This window comes from Procambarus clarkii, chromosome 29 (genome assembly GCF_040958095.1).
Source record: "Procambarus clarkii isolate CNS0578487 chromosome 29, FALCON_Pclarkii_2.0, whole genome shotgun sequence".
NCBI lineage: Eukaryota > Metazoa > Arthropoda > Malacostraca > Decapoda > Cambaridae > Procambarus > Procambarus clarkii.
In genome coordinates, this window is record NC_091178.1 from 38,698,836 (window position 1) to 38,726,607 (window position 27,772).

Genomic DNA, 27,772 nt, shown 5'->3' on the forward strand with positions numbered 1-27,772 from the left:
TGACGATTTCTCCCTTCATCGACATCTCATTGATTCCGTGGATGCCTCCATTACTTTTAACCCCACTCGTCTCGGTACGCGTGTCGTTGCTGCTCCTTCTCAGGATGCTGCTTCCCGCTTGGCTGCCTTATCCTGCCTTGGCGAGACCCCCGTTCGGGTCTCGAAGAACGTCCAGTTGAATGCCAGTGTTGGCACTATTTTGCTCCCGCCCCATGTTGCGACCGGTGTTCGGGACCTACGCGACTGCCACGACGATATTCGACATATCCTCGCTGCCCAGGGCCATTCTATTCTCCAGGTGGACACGTTTACTCGTCCCCCTCGTGGTAGTCGCCGTCAACCCCTCCGGGTTGTGAAGATTACCTTTGATGGTAGGACCCTTCCACCCTCTGTCATTCTTGCTGGTGCCAGGTGCTCTGTCCAGGAGTACATTCCTTCTCCTCGGCTCTGCAACAAGTGCTGGAGGTTTGGGCATGGTGCCCTCCGCTGCTCCGGGACTGTCTCTCTCTGTCCTTTGTGTGGTGGCGGAGGTCACTCTAAGTCGGAGTGCGCTTCTCCCCAGGCTCGTTGCCTCAACTGCGGTGAGGCCCATCCTACCTTCTCCCGTGCGTGTGTCCATTACAAGCTTGAGGCAGCCGTCCTCAACTTGAAGCACCGGGAGCGTTTATCTTTTCCTGAGGCGAGGCGCCAGGTTCGCCGGCTCCCGCCTTATGCTAATATCTCTTATGCTCGCGTGTTGCGCTCTTCCTCTCCTCGTCCTTCCCGCCTTCCTCAGACTCACAACCGTTTCCAGGCCTTGGACCCTGATGCGCCCACTGCCCCCTCCTCTGTCCCTTTGGGTTCTCTCCCGAAGGATCCTCCTCCTGGTCCTCTGTCTGGGGTTCCCCTTCCTTCTACCCGGTCTGTCGTGTCTTCTGTGTCTCCTTCCTCGTCCCCCTCCGATCCTCCTTCCCATCCTCTTCCTCCATCTATCGGCTCTCCCCGCCGCCTGTCGGTGCGGGCGGATGTCCATCGCTCTCCTAACGGCCGTCGTGTGTGCTCTCGTTCGGCTTCTCCTGTTGAGACACTGGAATCCGTTGCCCGGTACGTAGTTGCTGGGACACCGGTCTCTTTAAGTCAGAAGCGTAAGCCTGGCTCCTCTCCTTCCTCTTCCCCGGCGGGTAAGAAGGCTTCGCTTTCTTCCTCAGCTCCTCCTTCTGGCTCTGTTGCTCCTTCCACTCCCGTTTCAGTGCTTGCGCCCCCTGTTCCTGCTATGGAGGTTTCTTTGGCCCCTGCTTCCCTTTCGGTTGCTGCTCTTGCTGGGGTGCTCTCCTCTCTTTCTACTCCCCCTCTTCCTGCTGCTGTCCTTGACTGCTCCTCTCCGTTGTCTCCTCCTCCTCCTCCTCCTCCTCCGGACCCTGCCCGCCCACCTCTGATCTGTTCTCCCGTTTCCTTCCCTCCGTCTTTGCTCAGTTTACCCATGCCCCCTAACCCTGACTTTGCTGACCCTGATCCCGACCCTGATATTCTTTAACGTGCTCTGTTGGTCTTTCGCCTTTGTTTCTTCCTTGTTCTCTGTTTTTGTCCTTTCTCTTCTCGTCGTTGTCCATTCTTCAATGGAACGTTCGAGGTTATTACGCCAATTTCCTCGAACTCCAACTTCTGGTTTCGCGGTTTTCGCCCCTTTGTGTCTGTCTCCAGGAGCCGATGCTTGGTGCTCGTCCTGGTCGTTTTCGTGGCTATTCCTTTCTCTCCCCCCCCCCAGCCATTGCTGGGGCTTCTAATTCTTCTGCTCTCTTGATTCGGGCTGATGTTCCCTTTGTTCCTTTACTTTTTCCTTCGCCTCTCCATTGTTCTGCTGCTCGTATCTTTGTGGGGAAATGGTACACAGTTTGTTCCATTTATCTCCCCCCGAGTGTCCCGCTCTCTCTTCCTGATTTGAAACACCTCCTAGACTCCTTGCCGGAGCCTGTGCTCCTGCTGGGTGACTTCAATTGTCGTCATTCTCTTTGGGGTGACGTTCTGACGAATACCCGGGGTCGCCTCCTTGAGCCGTTTCTCCTCTCTTCTTCCCTGTCTCTTCTGCATTCTGGTGAGCCCACTCATTTGGACTCTCGAACTCGCACCCTTTCTTGTCTTGATCTTTCTCTCTGCTCTTCTTCTCTTTACTTAGATTTCACATGGCAGGTTCTTGATGACCTCCATGGAAGTGATCATTTCCCCATCCTTGTTTCCTTTTTCTCTTTTCGCCCTTCCCTCTCTTTCCCTAGATGGCAGTTTGCTAAGGCGGACTGGACCCTGTTTTCCCTCAGTGCTACTCTCTCTGACCTCTCCCTTCTGCCCCTCTCTCGCGCTCTCCTCCTTTTTCATGACACTGTCTTCGACGCTGCCCTCCGCTCTATTCCTCGCTCTTCCTCTCGGGGTCCACGGAAGTGCGTTCCCTGGTGGAATGCGGACTGTGCTCGGGCTGTCCGCTGTAAGCGTGCAGCCTGGAAGAAGCACCGCCGTAGGCAGACGACCGATTCTTTTCTTTTCTTTCGGAAAGCGAGTGCGGTGGCCCGTAGGGCCATCCGTACGGCTAAACGTGAATGTTGGGCTTCTTATGTCTCGACAATTACGTCCGAAACCCCTCTGGCCCAGACCTGGAAGCGTATCCGCAAGATAGCGGGTAAGTTCGTTCCCGATGTTTCACCGGTCCTTCACCTCCATGATACTCTTGTGGCGGACCCGTTGCAGGTCGCTTCCGAACTGGGTTCCCACTTTTCTTCTGTTAGCTCTGGTCTTCATCTTCCCCAATCTTTCCTTCTTCGTAAACCTGTCCTTGAGTCTCGTCCTTTAGATTTCTGCACTCATCTTCAGCTTCCCTATAATGATCCCTTCTCTCTCTCTGAACTTCGTTCTGCCCTGGCCCTCTGCGGTTCTACGGCGGCGGGCTCCGATGGTATTCATTATGAGATGCTTCGCCATCTCCCTCCGAGCACGTCTCAGTATTTACTGAGTCTGTATAATCGGATCTGGGAGTCGTCGTCAGTCCCTGAGGACTGGCTCGATGCCGTTGTCCTCCCTGTTCGCAAACCAGGGTCTCTGGGTACTTCCCCTAAGGACTTTCGCCCTATTGCTCTCACAAGTTGTGTCTGCAAACTCTTTGAACGTATGGTTAACGTTCGTCTGATGTGGTTCCTGGAACACCATCACCTCCTCTCCCCTTCTCAATTTGGTTTCCGCAAGTGCCGCAGCACGACAGATGTCCTGGTGAACTTGGAGGTCTATATACGTACTGCTTTTGCTGCGAAGACCTCCGTTGTTGCCGTCCTTTTTGACCTAGAAAAGGCTTACGACACCACTTGGCGTTATCATATCCTATCTCAACTTCATTCTTTTGGCCTTCGTGGTCATCTCCCTCTCTTTCTCCGCAGCTTCCTCTCTCGTCGTTCCTTTCGGGTGCGCCTTGGTACCGCTCTCTCTCCCCCTTTTCAGCAATACGAAGGTGTGCCCCAGGGTAGTGTTCTGAGCACTACTCTTTTTCTGGTTGCCCTCAATGGTCTTCTTTCCTCTCTTCCTTCTGGTGTCTTCTCCGCTCTCTATGTCGATGATCTTACCCTTTGTTGTCAGGGTGATGATTCGCCTCTCCTTCAACGCCGGCTTCAACTTGCGATTGATGCCGTGTCGTCTTGGGCCACAGGTCATGGCTTCAAGTTCTCTACTTCTAAGACTTGTGCCATGACTTTTACGCGGAAACGGGTTGTTCTTCGTCCCTCTTTGTCACTTTATGGTCATCCCCTTGAATACAAAGATTCCGCGAAGCTTTTGGGGTTATTCCTTGACACTCGTTTGTCTTGGTCTCCCCATATCTCTTACCTCCGTGTTGAGTGCTCTAAGTCCCTTACCCTCCTTCGGGTCTTGTCCCATACTTCTTGGGGGGCAGATAGGCGCACTCTCCTTGCTTTACATTCCTCTCTCGTCCTGTCTAAGCTCGATTATGGTTGCCCTGCTTACTCGTCTGCTTCTCCTTCTACTCTTCGCCGTCTTGATGCTTTGCACCATACTGGGTTGCGCCTCAGTTCTGGTGCCTTTCGTTCGACTCCCGTCCTTAGCTTGTATGTTGACACTGGCTTCCTGTCTCTCCAGGACCGCCGTGATCGCTACTGTCTTCGGTATCTTGCGCGGTCCTTGCAACATCCTTCCTCTCGTCTCTGTCGTGCTTTAACTTTTACCCCTCCTGCGGTTCCTGTTCCTCTTCACCGCCTCCCTCTTTCTGTCCGGTTATCTCGCCTGCAGGATTCTCTTTCCGTTCGTATTTCTGATGTTTCTCCTCGTGTTGTTCCTTCTTTGCCCCCGTGGAGGGTCCCTCTTCCGCGGTTTTGTACATCCTTGACTCGCATCACTAAAGCTTTTACCCCTCCTACAGTTCTCAAACGCCTTTTCCTCGAGCACTTTTCTTCTCACTCCCGCTCCGTTTCTGTCTTCACCGATGGGTCTAAGTCAGCGGACGGTGTTGGCTACTCTGTTGTTTTTCCTGATCGCACTTATATGTGTCGCTTGCCTCCGGAGACTAGCATCTTTACAGCGGAACTTTATGCTATTCTCTATGCTCTTCGTCTCCTGCTTTCTCGTTGTCAGTCTTCCTTTGTGGTTGTTGTTGACTCTCGTAGTGCCCTCATGGCTCTCGGGTGCTTTAATCCAGTTCATCCGGTAGTTGTCGAGATCCAGCATTGGCTGTTTCTCGTTCACAGTAAATTTAAGTCGGTTGAGTTTTGTTGGGTTCCCAGCCATATTGGCGTGTCTTTAAATGAGCGTGCGGATGCTGCCGCTAAGGAAGCTGTCCGCTCTTGTCCCATCTCTCGTAAAGGCATTCCGTATTCCGACTTTTACCCGGTTATCCATTCCTCAGTCCTTACCCGTTGGCAGGCTTCTTGGTTGTCTGTTACTGGTAACAAGCTACGTACTCTTAAATGTTGTGTTTCCTCGTGGCCGTCCTCCTTCCACCGTAACCGGCGGTGGGAAACAGCTCTAGCGAGGTTGCGTATTGGCCATACTCGCTTAACCCATGGTCACTTGATGGAGCGCCGCCCTGCTCCTTATTGTCCTAGTTGCATTGTCCCTCTTACGGTCGTGCATGTCCTTCTTGAATGTCCTGACTTCCAGGACGAGCGTGTGTCTTGCTTTCTGACCGCCCCTCGCGGTCACCTGTCCCTCGATAGAATTCTTGGTGACTCGGATACTTTTGATATCGTTCGCCTTATGCGTTTTTGTTCTCGTATTGGCATCCTTGGTGATATTTAGCGCCCTCTGATTATTTTGCGTATTTGATGGTGCTACATAGCCTTCCCGGTTTGGTGCCTTCTTTTGATAATTACTTACTTACTTACTTGTATGTTAATTAGAACTGTGGCAGATATATATCCTACTGCCAGTTAACACCAGTCTGATGATTCCTACTCCTATACAATGATATTTGTTGACTAAATGCACTTATAAATGGAACTTGAGGCGCCTATTAAGAAAACTTGAAGCTCTCATGAAGGAACTTGGTTGCCTGACGGCTCAGTGAACAGTGCTTGGTACTCGTAGTCCTATGGTTCCCGATTCGATCCCCGGCGGAGGCGAAAACAAATGGGCAAAGTTTCTTTCACCCTGATGAGTTTGTTCACCTAGCAGTAAATAGGTACCTGGGAGTTAGACAGGTGCTTCGGGCTGCTTCCTGGGGGTGTGTAACAAAGTAGAAGTCTGGTCGAGGACCGGGCAGCGGGGAAGCTAAGCCCCGAAACCATCTCAAGATAACCTCTAGAAGATAAGCTATGAAGGACAAAATAAGACCCAATAGAGGGAAATTGAATCGCCTATAAAGGAAACTTTAAGATCTCCTAAATTGAACTTAAAGCGTGTGAAAGAAACCATTGAGACATGCAGTTCAGTTGAACAATTTTCTATGTGACTTGAAACACCTATGAAAAACTTACAGATACTATAATATGAATTTTAAGCACGCATGAAGGCTACTTTAGAGACGACTAAAGTTAATGTGAAGTTCTTATGGTGGAAACTTGAGCACCATAAGGAGGACTTGAAGCATTTATTTAGGTATATTAAAGCACTTATAAAAGAGAACTTTTGGCACCTGTGAAGGAAACTTTAAGCCTCGATGAAAGAAGCTTGAAGAATCTGTGAAAGAAACTTAGAGATTCTATGGAGCTCCTTAGTTGAGAGGTGTCCAAATGTGCTATTTGCTCCATTGGACAGAGCTAATGGCACCCTTGGAGAGAGCAAATAGGAGCCTTGGAGAGAGCTAATGGCACCCTTGGAGAGAGCAAATAGCACCTTTTGGGTACCATAAGCATTATGTTAATTACAACTTGCATCCCAAGATGTCAAATACTCTTTTTTTATAATATAATAAACCCAGTTTAACACAGTTTTTGTTCCTGGGTAGTTAAAAAATTATTCTGACTCCTTATGCTTGAAAAGTATTGAAATACCAATTATTTTCCTCAAATTTTGCTTTGTCCTTTGTCTAAGAAGTCGTCTTGAAGGTGCTGGAAGACGGGCAACTCTTTACCAAGACTTGAGATACATTCTTTCATGTTTACTGAGCTGTCTGGCGCAAAAGTCAAAGCAAGGGTTATCGAGAATAATAAACATTTTCGATACACTGGAGAGCGTAACCCATCAGAGAGCGACACTTGTCAGGAAGCAGAAATTGTTACATAGTATGTAATAAAAAGCACAAGTACATATTTACTTTCATCTCTAGCATCCAATTAACCACTGACATGTTCCACCCACATTAGCTGAAGAACTTCAATAGAAACATTAGCTTCAACTCTCTGGTAAACAACAGAGCTGAAGTCTTCTAGACAAATATTATGACCGTAACGGTTGGGCGACTAAAGCTTAGCATCCCTCCTGATCGTCTTATCCTAAGTGTTAATTTTCCCACATCATTTACCCCAATCTTCCTTTCCCAAACTTATTAAATCCTTCAGTTTAACATTTCAGATAAACAGTACATAAAAGAATCTTCAAACTATTTTTCTCATTATACGAACAATTTTCACAATAAAAAAGTAAAAATCATAAAGACGACGAGTCACAATAACGTCTCTGAAGATATGCTGACCAAACCCCAGACCAGAAGGTGAGGAGACGACGAGAAGAATAGTGGAATGTGTCGTCTGTTCCTCTCCTGGTGTGTGGCGGGGGTCAGTGAGCAACATCTCCTAGTGTGTGGCTGGGGTCAGTGAGCAACATCTCCTGGTGTGTGGCTGGGGTCATTGAGCAACATCTCCTAGTGTGTGGCTGGGGTCAGTGAGCAACATCTCCTGGTGTGTGGCTGGGGTCAGTGAGCAACATCTCCTAGTGTGTGGCTGGGGTCAGTGAGCAACATCTCCTGGTGTGTGGCGGGGGTCAGTGAGCAACATCTCCTGGTGTGTGGCTGGGGTCAGTGAGCAACATCTCCTGGTGTGTGGCTGGGGTCATTGAGCAACATCTCCTAGTGTGTGGCTGGGGTCAGTGAGCAACATCTCCTAGTGTGTGGCTGGGGTCAGTGAGCAACATCTCCTAGTGTGTGGCTGGGGTCAGTGAGCAACATCTCCTAGTGTGTGGCTGGGGTCAGTGAGCAACATCTGGTGTGTGGCTGGGGTCAGTGAGCAACATCTCCTAGTGTGTGGCTGGGGTCAGTGAGCAACATCTCCTGGTGTGTGGCTGGGGTCAGTGAGCAACATCTCCTAGTGTGTGGCTGGGGTCAGTGAGCAACATCTCCTGGTGTGTGGCGGGGGTCAGTGAGCAACATCTCCTGGTGTGTGGCTGGGGTCAGTGAGCAACATCTCCTGGTGTGTGGCTGGGGTCATTGAGCAACATCTCCTAGTGTGTGGCTGGGGTCAGTGAGCAACATCTCCTAGTGTGTGGCTGGGGTCAGTGAGCAACATCTCCTAGTGTGTGGCTGGGGTCAGTGAGCAACATCTCCTAGTGTGTGGCTGGGGTCAGTGAGCAACATCTCCTAGTGTGTGGCTGGGGTCAGTGAGCAACATCTGGTGTGTGGCTGGGGTCAGTGAGCAACATCTCCTGGTGTGTGGCTGGGGTCAGTGAGCAACATCTCCTGGTGTGTGGCTGGGGTCAGTGAGCAACATCTCCTGGTGTGTGGCTGGGGTCAGTGAGCAACATCTCCTGGTGTGTGGCTGGGGTCAGTGAGCAACATCTCCTGGTGTGTGGCTGGGGTCAGTGAGCAACATCTCCTGGTGTGTGGCTGGGGTCAGTGAGCAACATCTCCTGGTGTGTGGCTGGGGTCAGTGAGCAACATCTCCTGGTGTGTGGCTGGGGTCAGTGAGCAACATCTCCTGGTGTGTGGCTGGGGTCAGTGAGCAACATCTCCTGGTGTGTGGCTGGGGTCAGTGAGCAACATCTCCTAGTGTGTGGCTGGGGTCAGTGAGCAACATCTCCTGGTGTGTTGCTGGGGTCAGTGAGCAACATCTCCTGGTGTGTGGCTGGGGTCAGTGAGCAACATCTCCTAGTGTGTGGCTGGGGTCAGTGAGCAACATCTCCTGGTGTGTGGCTGGGGTCAGTGAGCAACATCTCCTGGTGTGTGGCTGGGGTCAGTGAGCAACATCTCCTAGTGTGTGGCTGGGGTCAGTGAGCAACATCTCCTGGTGTGTGGCTGGGGTCAGTGAGCAACATCTCCTGGTGTGTGGCTGGGGTCAGTGAGCAACATCTCCTAGTGTGTGGCTGGGGTCAGTGAGCAACATCTCCTAGTGTGTGGCTGGGGTCAGTGAGCAACATCTCCTAGTGTGTGGCTGGGGTCAGTGAGCAACATCTCCTGGTGTGTGGCTGGGGTCAGTGAGCAACATCTCCTAGTGTGTGGCTGGGGTCAGTGAGCAACATCTCCTAGTGTGTGGCTGGGGTCAGTGAGCAACATCTCCTAGTGTGTGGCTGGGGTCAGTGAGCAACATCTCCTAGTGTGTGGCTGGGGTCAGTGAGCAACATCTCCTGGTGTGTGGCTGGGGTCAGTGAGCAACATCTCCTAGTGTGTGGCTGGGGTCAGTGAGCAACATCTCCTAGTGTGTGGCTGGGGTCAGTGAGCAACATCTCCTGGTGTGTGGCTGGGGTCAGTGAGCAACATCTCCTGGTGTGTGGCTGGGGTCAGTGAGCAACATCTCCTGGTGTGTGGCTGGGGTCAGTGAGCAACATCTCCTGGTGTGTGGCTGGGGTCAGTGAGCAACATCTCCTGGTGTGTGGCTGGGGTCAGTGAGCAACATCTCCTGGTGTGTGGCTGGGGTCAGTGAGCAACATCTTCACACAGAGACAACATGCTCACCGTCACATTCTACCACTGAATCACATCATCTATTGGTCTTAGTCAACATGTCCGATATACAATACAACACAACTAACTTTGCGAATTATAGAGAATAGACAAACAACCTCCGCACAATATCCAACCGCCCCTCTGCCCTGATAGGTGGGGTTTTCTTAAGGAATAGACCCATCCGTAAATATATCATGCTCTCAGTTCAGTTTAAAGCATCGGAATATTGACATTTTCTGGACATTGCTCTCATAAGGTTAAGGCTCGAAGGTTTCAAGTTAGGTAAAACAATATTTTGTTATGACGCTTGATGGTGATGAGTCGTGTGTTGGATCACAGCGACGCTTCCTTACTCGGCATCATCAACATTCTTATAAACATTCTTAAACATCGCTCACAACACCTATGACTACACATCGTCCTTTATATACACTATAGTAGTGTCTCTTATACACACTATAGTAGTGTCCCTTATACACACTATAGTAGTGTCTCTTATACACACTATAGTAGTGTCCCTTATACACGCTATAGTTGTGTCCCTTATACACGCTATAGTAGTGTCCCTTATACACGCTATAGTAGTGTCCCTTATACACGCTATAGTAGTGTCCCTTATACACACTATAGTAGTGTCCCTTATACACGCTATAGTAGTGTCCCTTATACACGCTATAGTTGTGTCCCTTATACACGCTATAGTAGTGTCCCTTATACACACTATAGTAGTGTCCCCTATACACACTATAGTAGTGTCCCTTATACACACTATAGTAGTGTCCCTTATACACACTATAGTAGTGTCCCTTATACACACTATAGTAGTGTCCCTTATACACGCTATAGTAGTGTCCCTTATACACACTATAGTAGTGTCCCTTATACACACTATAGTAGTGTCCCCTATACACACTATTGTAGTGTCCCTTATACACACTATAGTAGTGTCCCTTATACACACTATAGTAGTGTCCCTTATACACACTATAGTAGTGTCCCTTATACACGCTATAGTTGTGTCCCTTATACACGCTATAGTAGTGTCCCTTATACACACTATAGTAGTGTCCCCTATACACACTATAGTAGTGTCCCTTATACACACTATAGTAGTGTCCCTTATACACACTATAGTAGTGTCCCTTATACACACTATAGTAGTGTCCCTTATACACGCTATAGTAGTGTCCCTTATACACACTATAGTAGTGTCCCCTATACACACTATAGTAGTGTCCCTTATACACACTATAGTAGTGTCCCTTATACACGCTATAGTAGTGTCCCTTATACACGCTATAGTAGTGTCCCTTATACACGCTATAGTAGTGTCCCTTATACACGCTATAGTTGTGTCCCTTATACACGCTATAGTAGTGTCCCTTATACACACTATAGTAGTGTCCCCTATACACACTATAGTAGTGTCCCCTATACACACTATAGTAGTGTCCCTTATACACACTATAGTAGTGTCCCCTATACACACTATAGTAGTGTCCCTCATACACGCTATAGTAGTGTCCCTCATACACGCTATAGTAGTGTCCCTTATACACGCTATAGTAGTGTTCCTCATACACGCTATAGTAGTGTCCCTCATACACGCTATAGTAGTGTCCCTTATACACGCTATAGTAGTGTCCCCTATACACACTATAGTTGTGTCCCTCATACACACTATAGTAGTGTCCCTTATACACGCTATAGTAGTGTCCCTTATACACGCTATAGTAGTGTCCCTTATACACGCTATAGTAGTGTCCCTTATACACGCTATAGTTGTGTCCCTTATACACGCTATAGTAGTGTCCCTTATACACACTATAGTTGTGTCCCTTATACACGCTATAGTAGTGTCCCTTATACACACTATAGTAGTGTCCCCTATACACACTATAGTAGTGTCCCTTATACACACTATAGTAGTGTCCCCTATACACACTATAGTAGTGTCCCTCATACACGCTATAGTAGTGTCCCTCATACACGCTATAGTAGTGTCCCTTATACACGCTATAGTAGTGTTCCTCATACACGCTATAGTAGTGTCCCTCATACACGCTATAGTAGTGTCCCTTATACACGCTATAGTAGTGTCCCTTATACACGCTATAGTAGTGTCCCTTATACACGCTATAGTAGTGTCCCTCATACACACTATAGTAGTGTCCCTCATACACACTATAGTAGTGTCCCTTATACACGCTATAGCACAATGTCACATGTACACATGATAGCACAATGTCACATGTACACATGATAGCACATTTTCTCATGATACATGATAGCATTGTGTATCATGTACATATGATAGCACAATGTTTCATGTACACATGATAACACGGTATCTTATATATACATGATAGCACAGTATCTCAAGTACATATGATAGAACAATATCTCATGTACACATGATAGCACAGTGTCTCATGTGTAAATGATAGCACAGTATCTCATGTGTAAATGATAGCACTGTGTTTTATGTGCACATGATATCATAATGGCTCATGTACACATGATAGCGCAATGTCTTATGTATATATAATATCACAAGGTCTCCTGTACACATGATACCACAGGATCTCATGTACATATGATAGAACAATATCTCATGTACACATGATAGCATGGTGTCTTATGTACACATGCTAGCACAGTGTCTCATGTGTACATGATAGTACGGTGTTTTATGTACACAAGATATCACAATGTCTCATGTACACAAGATATCACAATGTCTCATGTACACATGATATCACAATGTCTCATGTACACAAGATATCACAATGTCTCATGTACACATGATATCACAATGTCTCATGTACACATGATATCACAATGTCTCATGTACACATGATATCACAATGTCTCATGTACACATGATATCACAATGTCTCATGTACACATGATATCACAATGTCTCATGTACACATGATAGCACATGCCATATCCCCACAATAGTATGAAGAGAGTCAATTACACTCACAATACCTCAGGAAAATGACATGATAACTCTTCCATGTAATGCTTCTCCCAGGAAGAGCAGCTGGATCATCACACATCCACGACTCAAGTGTTTCCCAGATGATACCCCCCCCCCCCCCCCCTCCGCCCCGAATGTACCGATATGCACCTATTTCACCAGACCTATTTCCTCCCCAGTCTCGCTTCACTCATTTGCATACCTTTCACGTAGTGTGAGAGAGACGCCCATTACTTCCATGACTTTTCTCTTCTGCCCGACACTCTATGAATGTTTCCTTTTTTCTGGCCAGTCAACTTAGAATGGTTTGAAATGCGACTACCTAGTTTCGAGATGGGCCAGAGTTCGATCCTCGATCGTTCAAGTGGTTAGGAACCATTCCTTCATATCGTTCTCATATCATTGCGCCATCTCCTCATATCCTGTCCTAGAGACATGACGTCTTGCTGACTTAATGGTTTCTCTTCATAATAACCTTACCTGCGGTGCTGGATTTGTTGAGATCTTGTGCAACGATTTGTTAAGTGGCTTATATGCTCATAACGCTGCACCTGCAGTCAGCTTACAGGTTAATGTAACTTTTTTGGTTTATTGAGTGTTATAGTTTAACATTGCAGGCCCTTTCATCTTTGACTAAGTTAAATAAATGGTAATTACTGTTATTATAAATCCTGTACCATATTTAGGTAGGAAAAGAACTTTCAATTTGACAATCAGTGTTACCGTAAGGAGCCAATATATCAGAGTATTTATTTGAAAAAAAAAAATTGATTTTTTTTCTATACAGAAGTACGGTCGTATACTCACCTAGTTGTGCCTGCGGGGGCTGAGCTCTGGCTCCCTGGTCTCGCCTCTCAACTCTATATCATATCTATATTTGAAACTGTGTATGGAGTCAGCCTCCACCACAACACTACATAATGCATTCCATTTGTTAACTACCCTGACACTGAAAAAAATCTTTCTAATGTCTCTGTGGCTCATTTGGGTACTAAGTTTCCACCTGTGTCCCCTTGTTCGTGTTCCACCCGTGATAAAGAGTTTGTCTTTGTCCACCCTGTCAATTCCCCTGAGAATTTTGTAGGTGGCTATCATGTCTCCCCTTTCTCTTCTGTTTTCCAGGGTTGTGAGGTTCAACTCCCTTAGCCTTTCCTTGTAACTCATTCCTCTCAGTTCCAGGACCAGTCTGGTGGAATACCTCTGAATCTTCACTAACTTCGTCATGTGTTTAACTAGGTATGGACTCCAGGTTGGAGCTGCATACTCCAGGATTGGTCTTACGTAAGTGGTATACAGGGTCCTGAACGATTCCTTACGCAAGTTTCTAAAGGCAGTTCTTATAATGGTCAGTCTAGCATGTGCCGCTGATGATATCCTTTTGATGTGGGCCTCTGGGGACAGGATCGGTGTGATATCAACTCCCAGATCTTTCTCTATTTGACTCTTGCAGGGTTTCACCTCCCAGATTGTACCTTGTGTTCAGCCTTCTGCTCCCTTTGCCTAATTTCATTACTATACACTTTCCTGAGTTGAACACACAGAGATCACACTAACGTCATGCATCAAATGAACAAATCCACAAGAGCCGTGACGAGGATTCGAACATGCGTTCGGGAGCATCCCAGACACTGCCTTAATCGACTGAGCTACGACAGGTTAAAAGGGTTGAAACCGAAGTTCTACTGAACTTACTGGATCCCGTAGCCTCTCCGAGGCACAAACCAGGATTTTACACAACCCCACCCCCCACCCCCCCAGCACCCGAGCTATGTCAATAGGCCGTTCTCCCTCTTCGCCCTTACATCACTCCAAACCGGACCTGTGGTCCGAGTCAGGACCTTAGGTCCTGACTGGTTTGGAGTGGAACCGGGTTCAACTAAAAATGTGCACACAAGAAAAGATTTCGACGTTCAGTAAACACTTACCGAGTTGTAAACTGAATGCCGGAGCCGGCCAATACAAGGTTTGTGATAGTAATATTTTTTTTTTTTACGATGGAGAAACTTTAAACTAAAAAATGAAGTCACATGGAGGGATATCTATGTTCAGTAAACAGTTACTGAGTTGTAAACTGGATGGTTGAGCCACCCAATACATGGTTGATGATAATAGTATTTTACGATGGAAAAACCTTATCCTAAACTAAAAATGAGCTCACATGAAGTGATTTTCACTTACTGAGTTGTTAAATGATTGTCTGAGCTATCCAATACATAGTTGGTGATAGTAGTATTAATTTAAGATGGAAAACTGTAAAGTAAACTAAAATGACCACACATAAGTAATTCCCACGTTCATTAAACACTTACTAAGTTGTTAACTGAATGTCTGAGACATCCAATACATGGTTGATAGTAGTATTAATGACAATGATAATACGAGGTCTTGAACTAGATACTGACAGGGGAACAACAAAGCTGTGATATTGAAAAGAAACTGAACTGAATTTGAAAGTTGATTAATATATGTAATGTGAAGCCAATCTACTGGAAAACAGTAAGCAAACTTTATTTGAAAAGAATATGAGAAGCCTGAAAAAATGGGCGCGGGAAAATGGGTAAAAAAATAAGAAGTAATGATCTTCATAAACATAACATAAGATATCCATGACCGTAATTAATACAGTGTGAACTCTCTTAAACTATGCTCACCGTGAAATCTCGTCACTAAGCATAACTTGTCACTCTGCGAAACAAATTATTGACTATAAGTGCGACAGTGAGAATAAAAATGACCACTTATGTTTTGGAGTGCTATTTTAGTCCAGAAATACTGTAAAGGATGATTATTGACTAAAGGCAATTTCGCGGACTGCTGGTGTTTGATGTGATCAACTGCTTAAAGGAACCATATTTGCTAGAAAAAAAAGAATTCCTGTAAAATAATGCTTGTTATATGTTTTGACTATCTAGCTAATAGCGTATTGCCTGGCTAATAATGAAATGTCACATTTTGTCTGACTCACTTAGCACAAGTGAAGAGAAAACATTGAAAAACTTGCAAAGGTTAAAACTGTGAAATCATATCTGTTATGTTAAGTTTTGACTAGCTGATTAATAGCATACTACTACTACATTATTGTCTTTATGTTATGTTTACCTCGATAGCGTTGTAATGCTTGGAAATTGTATGTGCAGATCCCATTTCCTCTTACTGCACATAAATAATGGATGCTGTAAAGTATTTTTTATGGAACATGACTCTTCTTATTCTTACCCCTTTTTTAAAACTAAATGCAATAACCAAGCTATGTTTGCCTTCTCTCTCTCTCTCTCTCTCTCTCTCTCTCTCTCTCTCTCTCTCTCTCTCTCTCTCTCTCTCTCTCTCTCTCTCTCTCTCTCTCTCTCTCAATATGGATGTGGGTTATTTGTGTGGACTCAGGAGATAAGATCACCACATATAAGTTTCTCAAAGAAAATCATAAGCTATGTATGGACCTTTTATTTAACACACACACACACACACACGACATCCGTGCAGTAGTGAGATTCCCTTTGATGGCTGTGGACGTGTCAATGAAAAAATAAAGTGCAAAGATGTTTCAGAGTGCTATTTTAGTCAAGAAATGATACAAAATTGTGTTTATTGACTAGTGAGAGGCGTAACAAAAGACCATGAGGTATATGTCGTGATCACACAGTTAACAAAAAATATTAGAATTTGTAGGTAGTGATGACGTCTCCCCAAACTCTTCTGTGCACATTTCACAAAGACATTCTTCCTAACTCACCACTCTTAGCTCGTGGAGTAGTGACACACCTTTGTTTAAAATTGAATCTACAAAGCTTCACATTTACAAAAAAATTTTATTTGGTCATCAGACAGAAAGATGATTTCCACGTTACGTTACGTAACGGTATAATGTGTTACCAGAACTAAACAGGCCTGCGCTAATATTAATTGGTGTTTGGATGTAATGGCTAAATATGGTTTACATTTTCAATAATGTTATTTGGTCATCAGACAGAAAGTTGATTTCCACGTTACGATACAATGTGTTACACGGGCTAAAACTGGTAGACAGTAATATTTATATGGTAAGAGATAAAATGGAGATGGACTGTCTCACTTTTCATTTCAAAATGTCATTTTGGACTGCAGAAAGTTGATGAGTTCCGCGTTACGGTACGTTACGTTACATTGTGTTACAGAGGGCTAAAACTGGCAGACAGTAATATTTATATGGTATGAGATGTAATGGAGATATTGTGTTTGGCTAAATGGGGTTCACATTTCAATAATGATATTCGGACATCAGACAAAAAGTTGATTTCCACGTCACGTTACTAAGTGCCTCGCTCACTCCTTCAGTATTGAACGTTGAACATTCTGCGACATTGTCTTGCTATGATATTACCAGTCTACTGTAACGCACAGTGTAATACAGTCCTAATGGCATAAGACCAAGCTGACGTCATTTATTAAAAAATGCTATTTGATCATCAGATAGAAAGAAGTTTTCCACGTTACGTAATGATGATATAATGCGATACAAACGTGTGCTAATATTTTAATTGTGTTTAGAATGTAAGGGCTATAGGAGATTGTCTAGACTTGCATACATTTTCAGTTGTTATTTATTTATTTAGGCAGAAGAAAGTTTATTTTCCCGCATTACGATACATTGACTGTGTGTTACAAGAAATGAGCGCTAATGCTGATGTGTGTTACAAGGTCTGCACAGCAATATTTGGTGTTGGATGAAGAGGGGGATGGAGATTGAGTAGACACGCATACATTTTCAAATGCTTTTATTTAGGCAGCAGAAAGTCTGTTTTCCCACATTACGCCACATTGTTAGAGACAGCCTTAAACTCGGGGATAATGAACAAGTCAATTTAAGAATAGTATCAGGACTATGTTTTTCCACATTAGTCTTATATATGTTTACTTTGCTTGGAATTTGTATGTGGGGAACATTGTTCACTTAAGGGAGAGAGAATGAACGGCGCGTTTGAGGTATAAAGAGGACTGACCGCGATGTGTATGTATATTTGTTTGTTTTAGCACAGTGAATATGAAGCTACATTATGTTATGTCTACCAGTTGTTGAATAAACGCTACGTTACGTTACGTGATACAAGAACTAAACAAGGTTGTGCTAATATTTTATTGTGTTTGGAATGTAAGGGCTAAACACGGTTCACATTTCAATATTCAGACATCGGACAGAAAGTTGCTCGTTACTCTTAAAATGATATTTGGGCAAAGAACGATGTCATTATGTTGGTCGTGTTATGTTACTAGGTTATAAGGGTGAGAGTGATGGGGGCTCGAAAATTGACATTAGTCTTCCATCCTTTGGTGAGCTGTCAGTCTAAGGGAAATGAAAAAAGATACGTGAACAGCGGCAGCAGGAGAAAGGAGTTGATGTTACTTTTCCCCCAACTAATAAATGATCTGAATAGAGAGAGAGAGAGAGAGAGAGTAACCACTGACTGCTATGTGTATCCCAAGCAGTTGTGTTTACAAAAAAAATTTTGATTTGTTATAATAATAAGATTGAAGACCACCTTATGACTCTCGTTACTCTTAAAAAATGCTATTTGAGCAAAGAATGATGATACCATGTTGGTCACGTTGCGATACAAGGTTACACATATGATCAGAAATAATACTAAAGGCTTTGCACAGAACATCCGGTCTGGGAAGGGTGAAGTGATGCTTGATGGTTTGGGCTTGGAAGGGGGGAGGGAGGGGGGTTGGGGTTTATTGGAGGTGGATGGGGTGAGGGTAAGGTCATCCCAGTACCTCGTCCATCTCACTACGCCTCAAACCACCACGAAGATTAGACCCTAACGAGACGGATTGATGTTTCACTCATTCAGGAGTCTTGAACATTCTGTAACATTGTCTTGCTATGATAACGCCGTTGTGTGTTACAAGGTCTGCACAGCAATAATGGCTGTAGGAAGAAGAGGTGATGGAGATTGAGTAGCCACACATACATTTCAATGATATTTATTTGGACAGCAGATGTTGCGATCACAGTTAACAAAGATTTGTAGATAGTGATCACGTCTCCCGTGTCGATGTGTCGACTTATATTGAATTTTGTAACTAGCTCGTCATGATTGTAACTTGCTGAGCTAAAATGAATTGCGGGGTTCAGTCCTTGTCCCCTTTGTGTCTCTGCAAGCCTTTACTACCCATATGACTAATCACCCTGTGTGATTGGGCTCTTTAGCATCACGTAGGCAGTTCTTGACACACTATGTAAGCCGAATATAATGTAGAGAGAGAGAGAAGCTGTATAAATAATCAGATAGCTTGTTAATCAATGTGTGTCAAACTCCCAGAACTGCATTTTGAATGTTGCGCTCATGGCTCACCTTTGAGAAAGAACATTGTCACAATCAATGCTATGTCCTGGTGTGTCAGGAGAGAGTGATGGTTGGAAGGGGCTGTGGGGGGGGGGGGATTGGAGAGGGGATATGGGGAGGCAGTAATGTCTCATTTAACCTCAGTTAGGTGGTGTGCGGCAAGAAGGGAAGCCGCTCTCACCCCCAGGCCTACATTTGGGAATTGTATGTTGAGGTCATGGCTCATCTTTGAGAATGAACAATGACACACTCTTTGCTATGTCCCGTGTGTCAGAAGAGAGAGAGAGAGAGAGAGAGAGAGAGAGAGAGAGAGAGATGGTACACCCCATTGCCGTCACTTCCCCCAGCGTGATGGGGGATGGTGAGTGGAACAGGTTGGGCCTGCTGACAGTAGCTACATCTCCCCTTCCATAACGAAACCACAGTGGGTAATGGATCCCCCGACACTTCCGCCCGTGTAGGAGGAACTATTAGCACTCATTGTGCACTGTCAATATGGTTGCTTGTGTGAGAAAAAGTTAAAATATTCAGCAAAGAATTTTATAAAAAGCGCATATATTCACTCTTTCACTAGCGAGAAAACGCAAACATTTTAGCTGAGTGTGTGCTATGTCAAAACTCTACCAAAGCAGTCCTCCAGACCCATGATAGATGGTACATGTCCCTGATGAGGGGAGCTGAGGGGAAGTGGGGTGGGAGGGGAAGATATGACACCACCAGCTACTCGAAAGTACTCTTCAGTTAGCCACTGAACGGTGGACAGTACACACACACACACACCACTCTGCAGACTTTAAAAAGCGATTAAGGCTAATGGCCCACATCCGCCCTGGTCTCTCACCTATACACACGTGCATTGTTACATAAAACAGACCTTCTCGGCCAACTGCTACATCTTAAGAGACTCTGCTCTCTCTCTCTTCTACCCTCCTGTCACTCCTGCCCGTGTATGGCCCAACTATTACCTCATGGATCATCACCAAACACAGCTGCATACCTCGAAGAAAATAATAGCTGTCAAAAAACCGTAAACCACAATGACCCTCGAACCCTCTCGCGCCGAGGGGAAGCTCCCCTCAACCCTCCCCCACCCCGTCAACATATCCGGCTATATTGGGACCCCTCACACCTCCACACACCCTCTACATAGCATTTACTTAGACTCATCTATTAATCAACTATTATCTACACACAGGATTAACTCTACGGCAAACACCCATACATATTCAACTACTATTATCCACATATTATACTCCTCATATTCATTATTCTACCACATACCCCACATACTCTCCTACCCCACACAACATGACCCCCCATCATCCCAGACCGCGTAACCAAACACCGGACGCTCACACGCGTCCGACACGCGCCAACATCCAGGAAAATCACCCTACATCACTATGTGCTTATGTAACAAACTAGGCTGTTGTAAGAATTATCCAGAGTGGTTTATCGACAAAAAAGAATGGGAAGCTGAGCCGCATGGTGACCTGACCCCCAGGGGAATTCGCGGTGGAAATAACCGACGCTTTGTTCATAGCTGCGTATAATGAATCATCCTATAGTATTCAGTAATTTAGAGAAAATTAGCCTTTATTCATTTTGCATTAAAATTGTATTGTATAATAGTACTGGATACAATATCAAGAGTATTCTAATTATTGAGTTTAAGTCACCATCAGTGACGTCACGAATCAGATCTAACTTTTAAGGCGGAGTGACCGGCGGTCATAGGTCAGCAGGGTTGACATGTCTAATATTTCTCAAAGTTTTAATAACCATTTTTGTGATCGGGAACAGCTTTGCCGTTAGATGTTTGTGTAATCTAATTAAAGTAAAATAATTCAACCAGTCTGGATCAATTCAGTATAAACAGAGGATAATTGTTATAACTTAACCTTGCTAAAGTAACTGGGTAAGCGATGCGGAACAATACAATGTTCTAGTCTGGGCGAGATCAGACGAGGACAGATCAGTGTGGTCACGGAAGCAGCTGGGAGAGGTCAAACATCTTACCTCTCCCCGAGACCAGCCAAACATCTTAGCTGGAAAACATAGAGGTATAGTTGCTATGGTTATGTATAGAAATAGTCTCATTTGCCACTCAGGTCAAGTAGGGAGTGTTAAAGTGATAGGGAGTGAACATATTTAGATTTTGTTTTAGTTTTCTTTTAATAAATTAAATTTGTTATTAATTTGCATTTTATTGTTTCCATTTGGTTATGTGGATACTTGTCCTGGTCACGTGGTCCACACGAGGCAGAGTTGGATTGGGCGCCGATTCTAACATCGAATCATTCCCGTGTAATTAATTCCACACTCAAGTTTCCGAGGTTATAAACTACTAGTGGGGATCAAGCCCCAAGGTTGATTAATTAGCGTGATCGATCCAGACCTCGATCATTGCTCTGTGTTACTGGTCTGGTGGTGGCAGCAGAGGTGACTCTAGGGTTTTGCTCAGAGCTTAGGTCACGTCATACTGGGTGTAGAATCCTAAGTCGGTCAATCGTCTTAGGACCACGTGGCGTGGAGTTGGCTTTGGTAAAAGTTTTGGAGTCCCTTGGTAGAGAATAAAAAGTAAGAATACGGGTAGAGGGAGTAGAAGGTAGAGAAGTAAAGAGAGAGAGAATCCAAACCCGTGTTACACTTACATACCTTTGCCCCATCTGGACAGCTGGCTCTAATAGAGCCACCTGTCCAGATGGTGCGCATGGCCGTAGTCCTCAACTTCACTACTATCTCCAAGGCTACTTGTTATACTAAAAAACACTGTATACCGTTAATTGAGACTAGTGGCTCTTGCCGGCCAGCTCCACCACGAGAGCACACTAGGTGAGTATGAAGCAACTGTAGCAGCTGAGGTTGTTGTTGACCACACCGCTGCCAGCTCCAAGTTTCCTCCCTTGTGGCACATATATTGTACTCCTATTGTGGCTGTTCACTTCGCAAAACCCTACACAGCCCCTAAATTGCTAGGGTCTATGCATTGTGCTACACTTTGTACTGTCACTACCCACTGATTTTCATCCATATCACTGTGATGTCAGGAGAAATGACTACTTATTCGAGGAGCGCGGTCCCACACGCGTTCCCCTGTCTCTACTTTGTGTATGAAATATATCATATGAAATAATATCAGCGGGTATCACTATTTCAGTAAGTATTTTAAAATATAAAAGACCCCAACTTTTATATTTCAATAATATACTAGAGAGAAAAACAGCCTTCCATTTTTATTCCAATGTTATAATCCATAGGAGCCGTGATGAGGGTTCGAACCTATGCAGTGGGTGTTCCTGGGCACTCAAGTCAGAGGTAGAACATTCCTGTATGACAGTAGACGGGGGTCCGGCTTTAGTGGAAGCCTCAGGAAACCCTTGTGTGTTCAGTAGAACTCCTTATACCGTGTTGCTGTCTAGCTGACTAGGGCGTGTGACTGGGAACACCCACCACATAGGTTCGAGCCCTTATCATGGCTCCTGTGGATTTTCACATTGACACATCACGCTGGCGTGATTACTCTCGGTGAATTCAAATGTTATGTTATTGGCATTGTTCTCTTCTTATTATTTATTGACTGTATTTCTTATAATGTTTCAGAATTCCTTAGGTCGTTTTCTATTTCCTTGCCCGTTTTTCTTCTCTGCCTCTCTCTCTTTCTCTGCCTGTTTTCTTTCTCTTAAGATGGTATTGTATAATTAATTTTTCAAAGCAGGGTAAACCATAATATTCACGCCTCCCTCTCCCTCTTTCCCCCGTACAGTGCCGCCGCTGGAGGTGAGGCTGGAGGCCCCTGGGGAGTGGGTGAGCGGGGGCCAGCAGACCTCCTTCAGGTGTCGTGTGGTGGGAGCGTCCCCAGAGCCCCAGGTACAGTGGTGGCTGGCCGGCCGACAGCTCGCCGCCACCACGCCCCTCGTGAGTATATCACCTCTTCACATCTCTAATACTTACTGTGACATGTTAACTTTGTTGTTATGCTGTCCCTGGTTAGTTCGTCCTCTCCAGCGTTCACAACGTCACTAAACTGACGTCTTAAATTGCGCGAACTTAACTCAAGACCCACCAATAGAAAACGGGATATCACATAAAATTTGCCACCAACTATTATTTTTAGTACAGGAGTTATTTGTCTAAGGAGATTTGTACATCAAAATGCAGACGGTCGTGTTGGTGTGGTTGAGCTGCGTGTTGCCATGTACTCTGGAGTGGTCACAACAGCCAGAAAATGATGACCAAATTGCCTGAAACTAACCAAGACGAGGATCCACGCATGAAAAATTTTCACGTTTTTGACCCGTTATAATTTTATAGTCGGTCATATTTTGTATGTTTGGGATTTTGACTTGATTGTACATCAGGATGTATTCGCCTAGTTGTGCTTGCGGGAGTTCAGTTCTGCTCTTTCGGTCCGCCCCTCAAATGTCAATCAATCAACTGTTACTAACTACTATTTTTTTACACACACACAAACACACACATACACACACACACACACACACACACACACACACACACACACACACACACACACACACACACACACACACACACAAGACAGGCTATTTAATACAAGGGGCACACGCACTCGGGGACACAGGTGGAAACTGAGTGCCCAAATGAGCCACAGAGATATTAGAAAGAACTTTTTTAGTGTCAGAGTGGTTGACAAATGGAATGCATTAGGAAGTGATGTGGTAGAGGCTGACTCCATACACAGTTTCAAGTGTAGATATGACAGAGCCCAATAGGCTCAGGAACCTGTACACATGTTGATTGACAGTTGAGAGGCGGGACCAAAGAGCCAGAGCTCAACCCCCGCAAGCACAACTAGGTGAGTACACACAACCTCCCTCTCAACCCTCCCGCACTAATACGCCCCACACACCCTCACCATCACCACTCACTTCCAACTCCCCCCCCACACACACACACACCTCTCTCTCTCTCTCTCTCTCTCTCTCTCTCTCTCTCTCTCTCTCTCTCTCTCTCTCTCTCTCTCTCTCTCTCTCTCTCTCTCTCTCTCTCTCTCTCCCCTTTCTCTCCTGCCTTCTCTCTCTACCCCCTTACTCTCTCTCTCTCTCTCTCTCTCTCTCTCTCTCTCTCTCTCTCTCTCTCTCTCTCTCTCTCTCTCTCTCTCTCTCTCTCTCCCCTTTCTCTCCTGCCTTCTCTCTCTACCCCCTTTCTCTCTCTCTCTCTCTCTCTCTCTCTCTCTCTCTCTCTCTCTCTCTCTCTCTCTCTCTCTCTCTCTCTCTCTCTCTCTCTCTCTTTCTCTCTCTCTCTCCCCTTTCTCTCCTGCCTTCTCTCTCTACCCCCTTACTCTCTCTCTCTCTCTCTCTCTCTCTCTCTCTCTCTCTCTCTCTCTCTCTCTCTCTCTCTCTCTCTCTCTCTCTCTCTCTCTCTATACCTCCCCCAACTGTAGCTCTCCCCCTCTCTATCTCAACTCTCTCTATCCTCTACTTCTCTCCCCCCCTCTCTCTCTCTCTCTCTCTCTCTCTCTCTCTCTCTCTCTCTCTCTCTCTCTCTCTCTCTCTCTCTCTCACTCATAGCGAAAACATGACAGGGACACGAACTCGGGGTGACAAACGCAGGATATCAATCGCGGCTGGAACAAATTCAGAGGAAGGGGTGGAACAGGAAGCCTGGATGAAGGGAGTATTCCAGCAAATGTGGGATGAATTCAGTGAAGGACTGAGGGTAATGAGGGAGACAGTTGCCAACCTGCAGGATGAACTAAGGGCAGCAAAGGAGGAGATAAGATGCCTAAAGGAGACTCTTCCACAATACCAGACACAAACCGTACCTCAATGAGATGGGAATGCTACTGTGGAGGGGACCACCACAACTCTGCTCTCATTTGCTGAAATGCTTAAAAAGAGCCCCGAAGCTAGGTCTGCAGTTAGGGAAGTTGCCATGGAAGTGGCTTCTTCTCAGGAAGCAGATTGATGTACTAGCCGGCTGATAGATAGAAAAAGAGCAGTAGTAGTAGGTGGCAATAAAGAGCAAACAGGGACCAGCACAAAGGAGCAGAGAGACAAGGACAAAAACGTAGTTTCCGAGATGCTTAAGGAGGTAAGGATGGAGGGAACTGACCAAAATGTTGAAAAGGTTTTCAAGCTTGGAAAGTACAACAAGAACAGAGACCGAATGATAAAGATGGTTTTCATGAGCGAAATCACGAAAGAGGAACTGTTAGCAAGGAAGAGCCATCTAGAAAATGTTCAGAAGTTCAAAAAAGTATTCCTGCAGAGGGATATGACAAGGGAAGAGAGAAAGATGGCAGCAGACACGAGGAAGGAGCACAGGGAGAGAGAAATAAATCAGAGTATCACAACCCAGAACCCTACAATCCCAAAGCGGAGTGGGGAACCCTCCTCAAACAGTGCAACAGCCACAGAGAGTGGGGCACCACCCCCACATTCTACCCAACAAACACCCAACCTGCCCCATCCCCTGTCAGCCCCCCACTAAGTACCCACCTAGGGCAGACCCCCCTCCTCCTACCCACCCCACTCCTCCCACTCACCCCTCTCCCCAGGACCTCCCTTCTCCCCCATCCCCCAAGCCCTCCTTTCTCCCACATGCCCTCCCGTCTCTCCCACCCCTAAGCCCTCCGTTCTCCCCTGCCCCCTAAGCCCCCCCAATCTCCTCCACCCCACCTAAGTCTTCCCCTCTCCACCACTCCCCTAAACCCTCCCCTCCTCCACACCCACCTCAGCCCTCCTTTTCCCCCACGCCCCCAAGCCCTCCCCCCTTTTCTTCCCCCCCTCCCATCTCCCTTATCCCCCAAAACCTCTCCTCCCTCCCCATGCTCCCCCCACAACCCTCCCCCTCTCACTCTCCCCCCAACCCTCCCCCTCTCATTCTCCCCCTACCCTCCCCCTCTCACCCCTCACCCCCCTCTCCCACTACCCCCCCCCCTCAAAGCCCTCCCTCCTCCACCAGTCTCCCTGTACCAGATCCTCCCAGCTCCCACTCACCCCAGATTCCACAGGTCCTCCCCAGAGGAGAAGCAGAAGAAAGTCAGATTCAGGGTGATGTACTCGAACATAGATGGGATCACAAGCAAGACAAGTGAACTAAGGGAAAGAGCACAAGAAGTGAACCCAGATGAATCGGACTCACTGAAACAAAACTCTCTGGAATCATATCGAATGCCGTGTTTCCCCAGGAGTACACAGTAATAAGGAAAGAGAGGGAAGGTGGGGGAGGAGGCTGAGTGGCCCAACTCATGAGAAAGGAATGAAATTTTAAGGAGCTATCAGCTATCAGCTATCCTGGGCTGTGAGGAGTTCAGAGACTACATAGCAGGCACCATGACAATGGGAGGACCAAGAATAGTAGTAGCAGTAATATACAACCCTCCACCAAATGACAGAAGACCCAGTCAAGAGTATGAAAACAACAACATGGCAGTTAACACGATAATTGAGAGGGCAGCCTCCCACCTGCTTATCATGGGGGACTTTAATCACGGAAGGATTGACTGGGAGAACAAGGAACCGCATGGAGGTGAGGAAACGTGGAGAGCCAAACTATTGGAGGTGGTGACAAGCAACTTTTTAACCCAGAATGTCAGAGAACCCACAAGGATGAGAGGCAATGACGAACCAGCGAGACTCGACCTAGTCTTCACTCTGAACGACTCCTACATAAGGGAAATCGGTTTTGAGGACCCAGTAGGAATGTGCGACCACAGTGTACTGGTGTTTGAGTAACTGATTGAAGAAGGGTTATTGAACTCGAGGAGGGATACCGAAACCAAAAGGTTAGCATACCGAAAGGTAAACTATGATGGGAAAAGAAAATTCCTAACAGATATAGCATGGGAAACAGAGCTCAGGGGAAAGTCGGCCCAAGATATGATGGACTACATCACGCAGAAGTGCAAGGACTCAGCAAACAAGTTTGTCCCAGTCCAAAAGGAAAACAGTGAAATGAAGATGAGAAACCCGAAGTTTAATCAGAGATGTAGGCTAGCTATGCAGCAAAGTAAAAGGGTATGGAGAAACTATAGGAATAACAGGACACTGGAGAGCAGAGAAAGATACCAGAATGCCAGGAATGAATATGTCAGGATGAGAAGGGAGGCAGAAAGACAATATGAAAATGACATCGCAAGCAAGGTAAAGACTCAGCCTAAATTGCTGCATAGCCACAGCAGGAGAAAAATAACAGTAAAGGAACAGGTTACGAAAGTAAGGATAGGGGCACAAGGATTCACTACAAACGACAAGAAAGTGTGTGAGGAACTGAATAAGAAATTCCAGGAGGTCTTCACCTTAGAGCAAGGAGATATTCCAGAGATAAGAGAGGGAATAGCTAACCAGGAACCACTGGAAGAGTTTGAGATTACCAGCGGGGAAGTAAGGAAGTGTTTACTAGAGTTGGATGTGACAAAGGCTATAGGCCCAGATGGAATCTCCCCTTGGATACTAAAGGAAGGAGCAAAAAAACTGTGCCTATCACTCTCCATAGTGTATAACAAATTACTGACAACAGGGGAACTGCCAGAAATTTCGAAAGCAGCTAATGCAGTCACGATATACAAGAAAGGGTATTGACAGGAGGCACTGAACTACAGGCCAGTGTCCCTAACCTGCATAGCATGCAAGCTGCTGGAGAAGTTTGTGCGAAGAAAGCTAGTGGAACATCTAGAGCGAAAGAACTTTGTAACACAGCATCAACATGGGTTCAGGGATGGCAGGTCCTGCCTCACAGGGTTACTTGAATTCTACGACCAGGCAACAAAAATAAGGCAAAAAAGAGAAGGGTGGGCAGACTGCCTATTTTTGGACAGTCAGGAAGCCTTTGATACAGTACCAAACAAGAGGCTGGTGAAAAAGCTGGAGATGCAGGCTGGAGTGAAAGGGAAGGTACTCCATTGGATAAAGGAGTACCTAAGCAACAGGAGACAACGAGTCTGTGTGAGGGGTGAGGTCTCAGATTGGCGAGACGTACAAGTGGAGTCCCGCAGGGGTCCTTGGACCTATACTGTTTCTGATATATGTAAATGATCTCCCAGAGGGAATAGAATCGTTTCCCTCAATGTTTGCCGATGATGCAAAACTTATGAGGAGGATTGAAACAGAGGATGATAGTAGGAGGCTACAAGATGACCTAGATATACTGAGTGAATGGTCCAACAAATGGCTGTTGAAATTCAACCCGAGTAAACGCAAAGTA

At 45.9% G+C, this 27,772-nt stretch overlaps 1 protein-coding gene across 1 annotated transcript in view; it reads left to right on the forward strand.

The window, feature by feature from the left end:
• LOC123750980 (nephrin-like) overlaps positions 1 to 27,772 on the forward strand; it is a 128,947-nt gene that overhangs the window by 33,915 nt on the left and 67,260 nt on the right. The window contains exon 2 of the mRNA XM_069333160.1: positions 22,353 to 22,504. Coding sequence (XP_069189261.1) covers positions 22,353 to 22,504 — 152 coding nt within the window. The remainder of the gene's footprint in view (positions 1 to 22,352; positions 22,505 to 27,772) is intronic.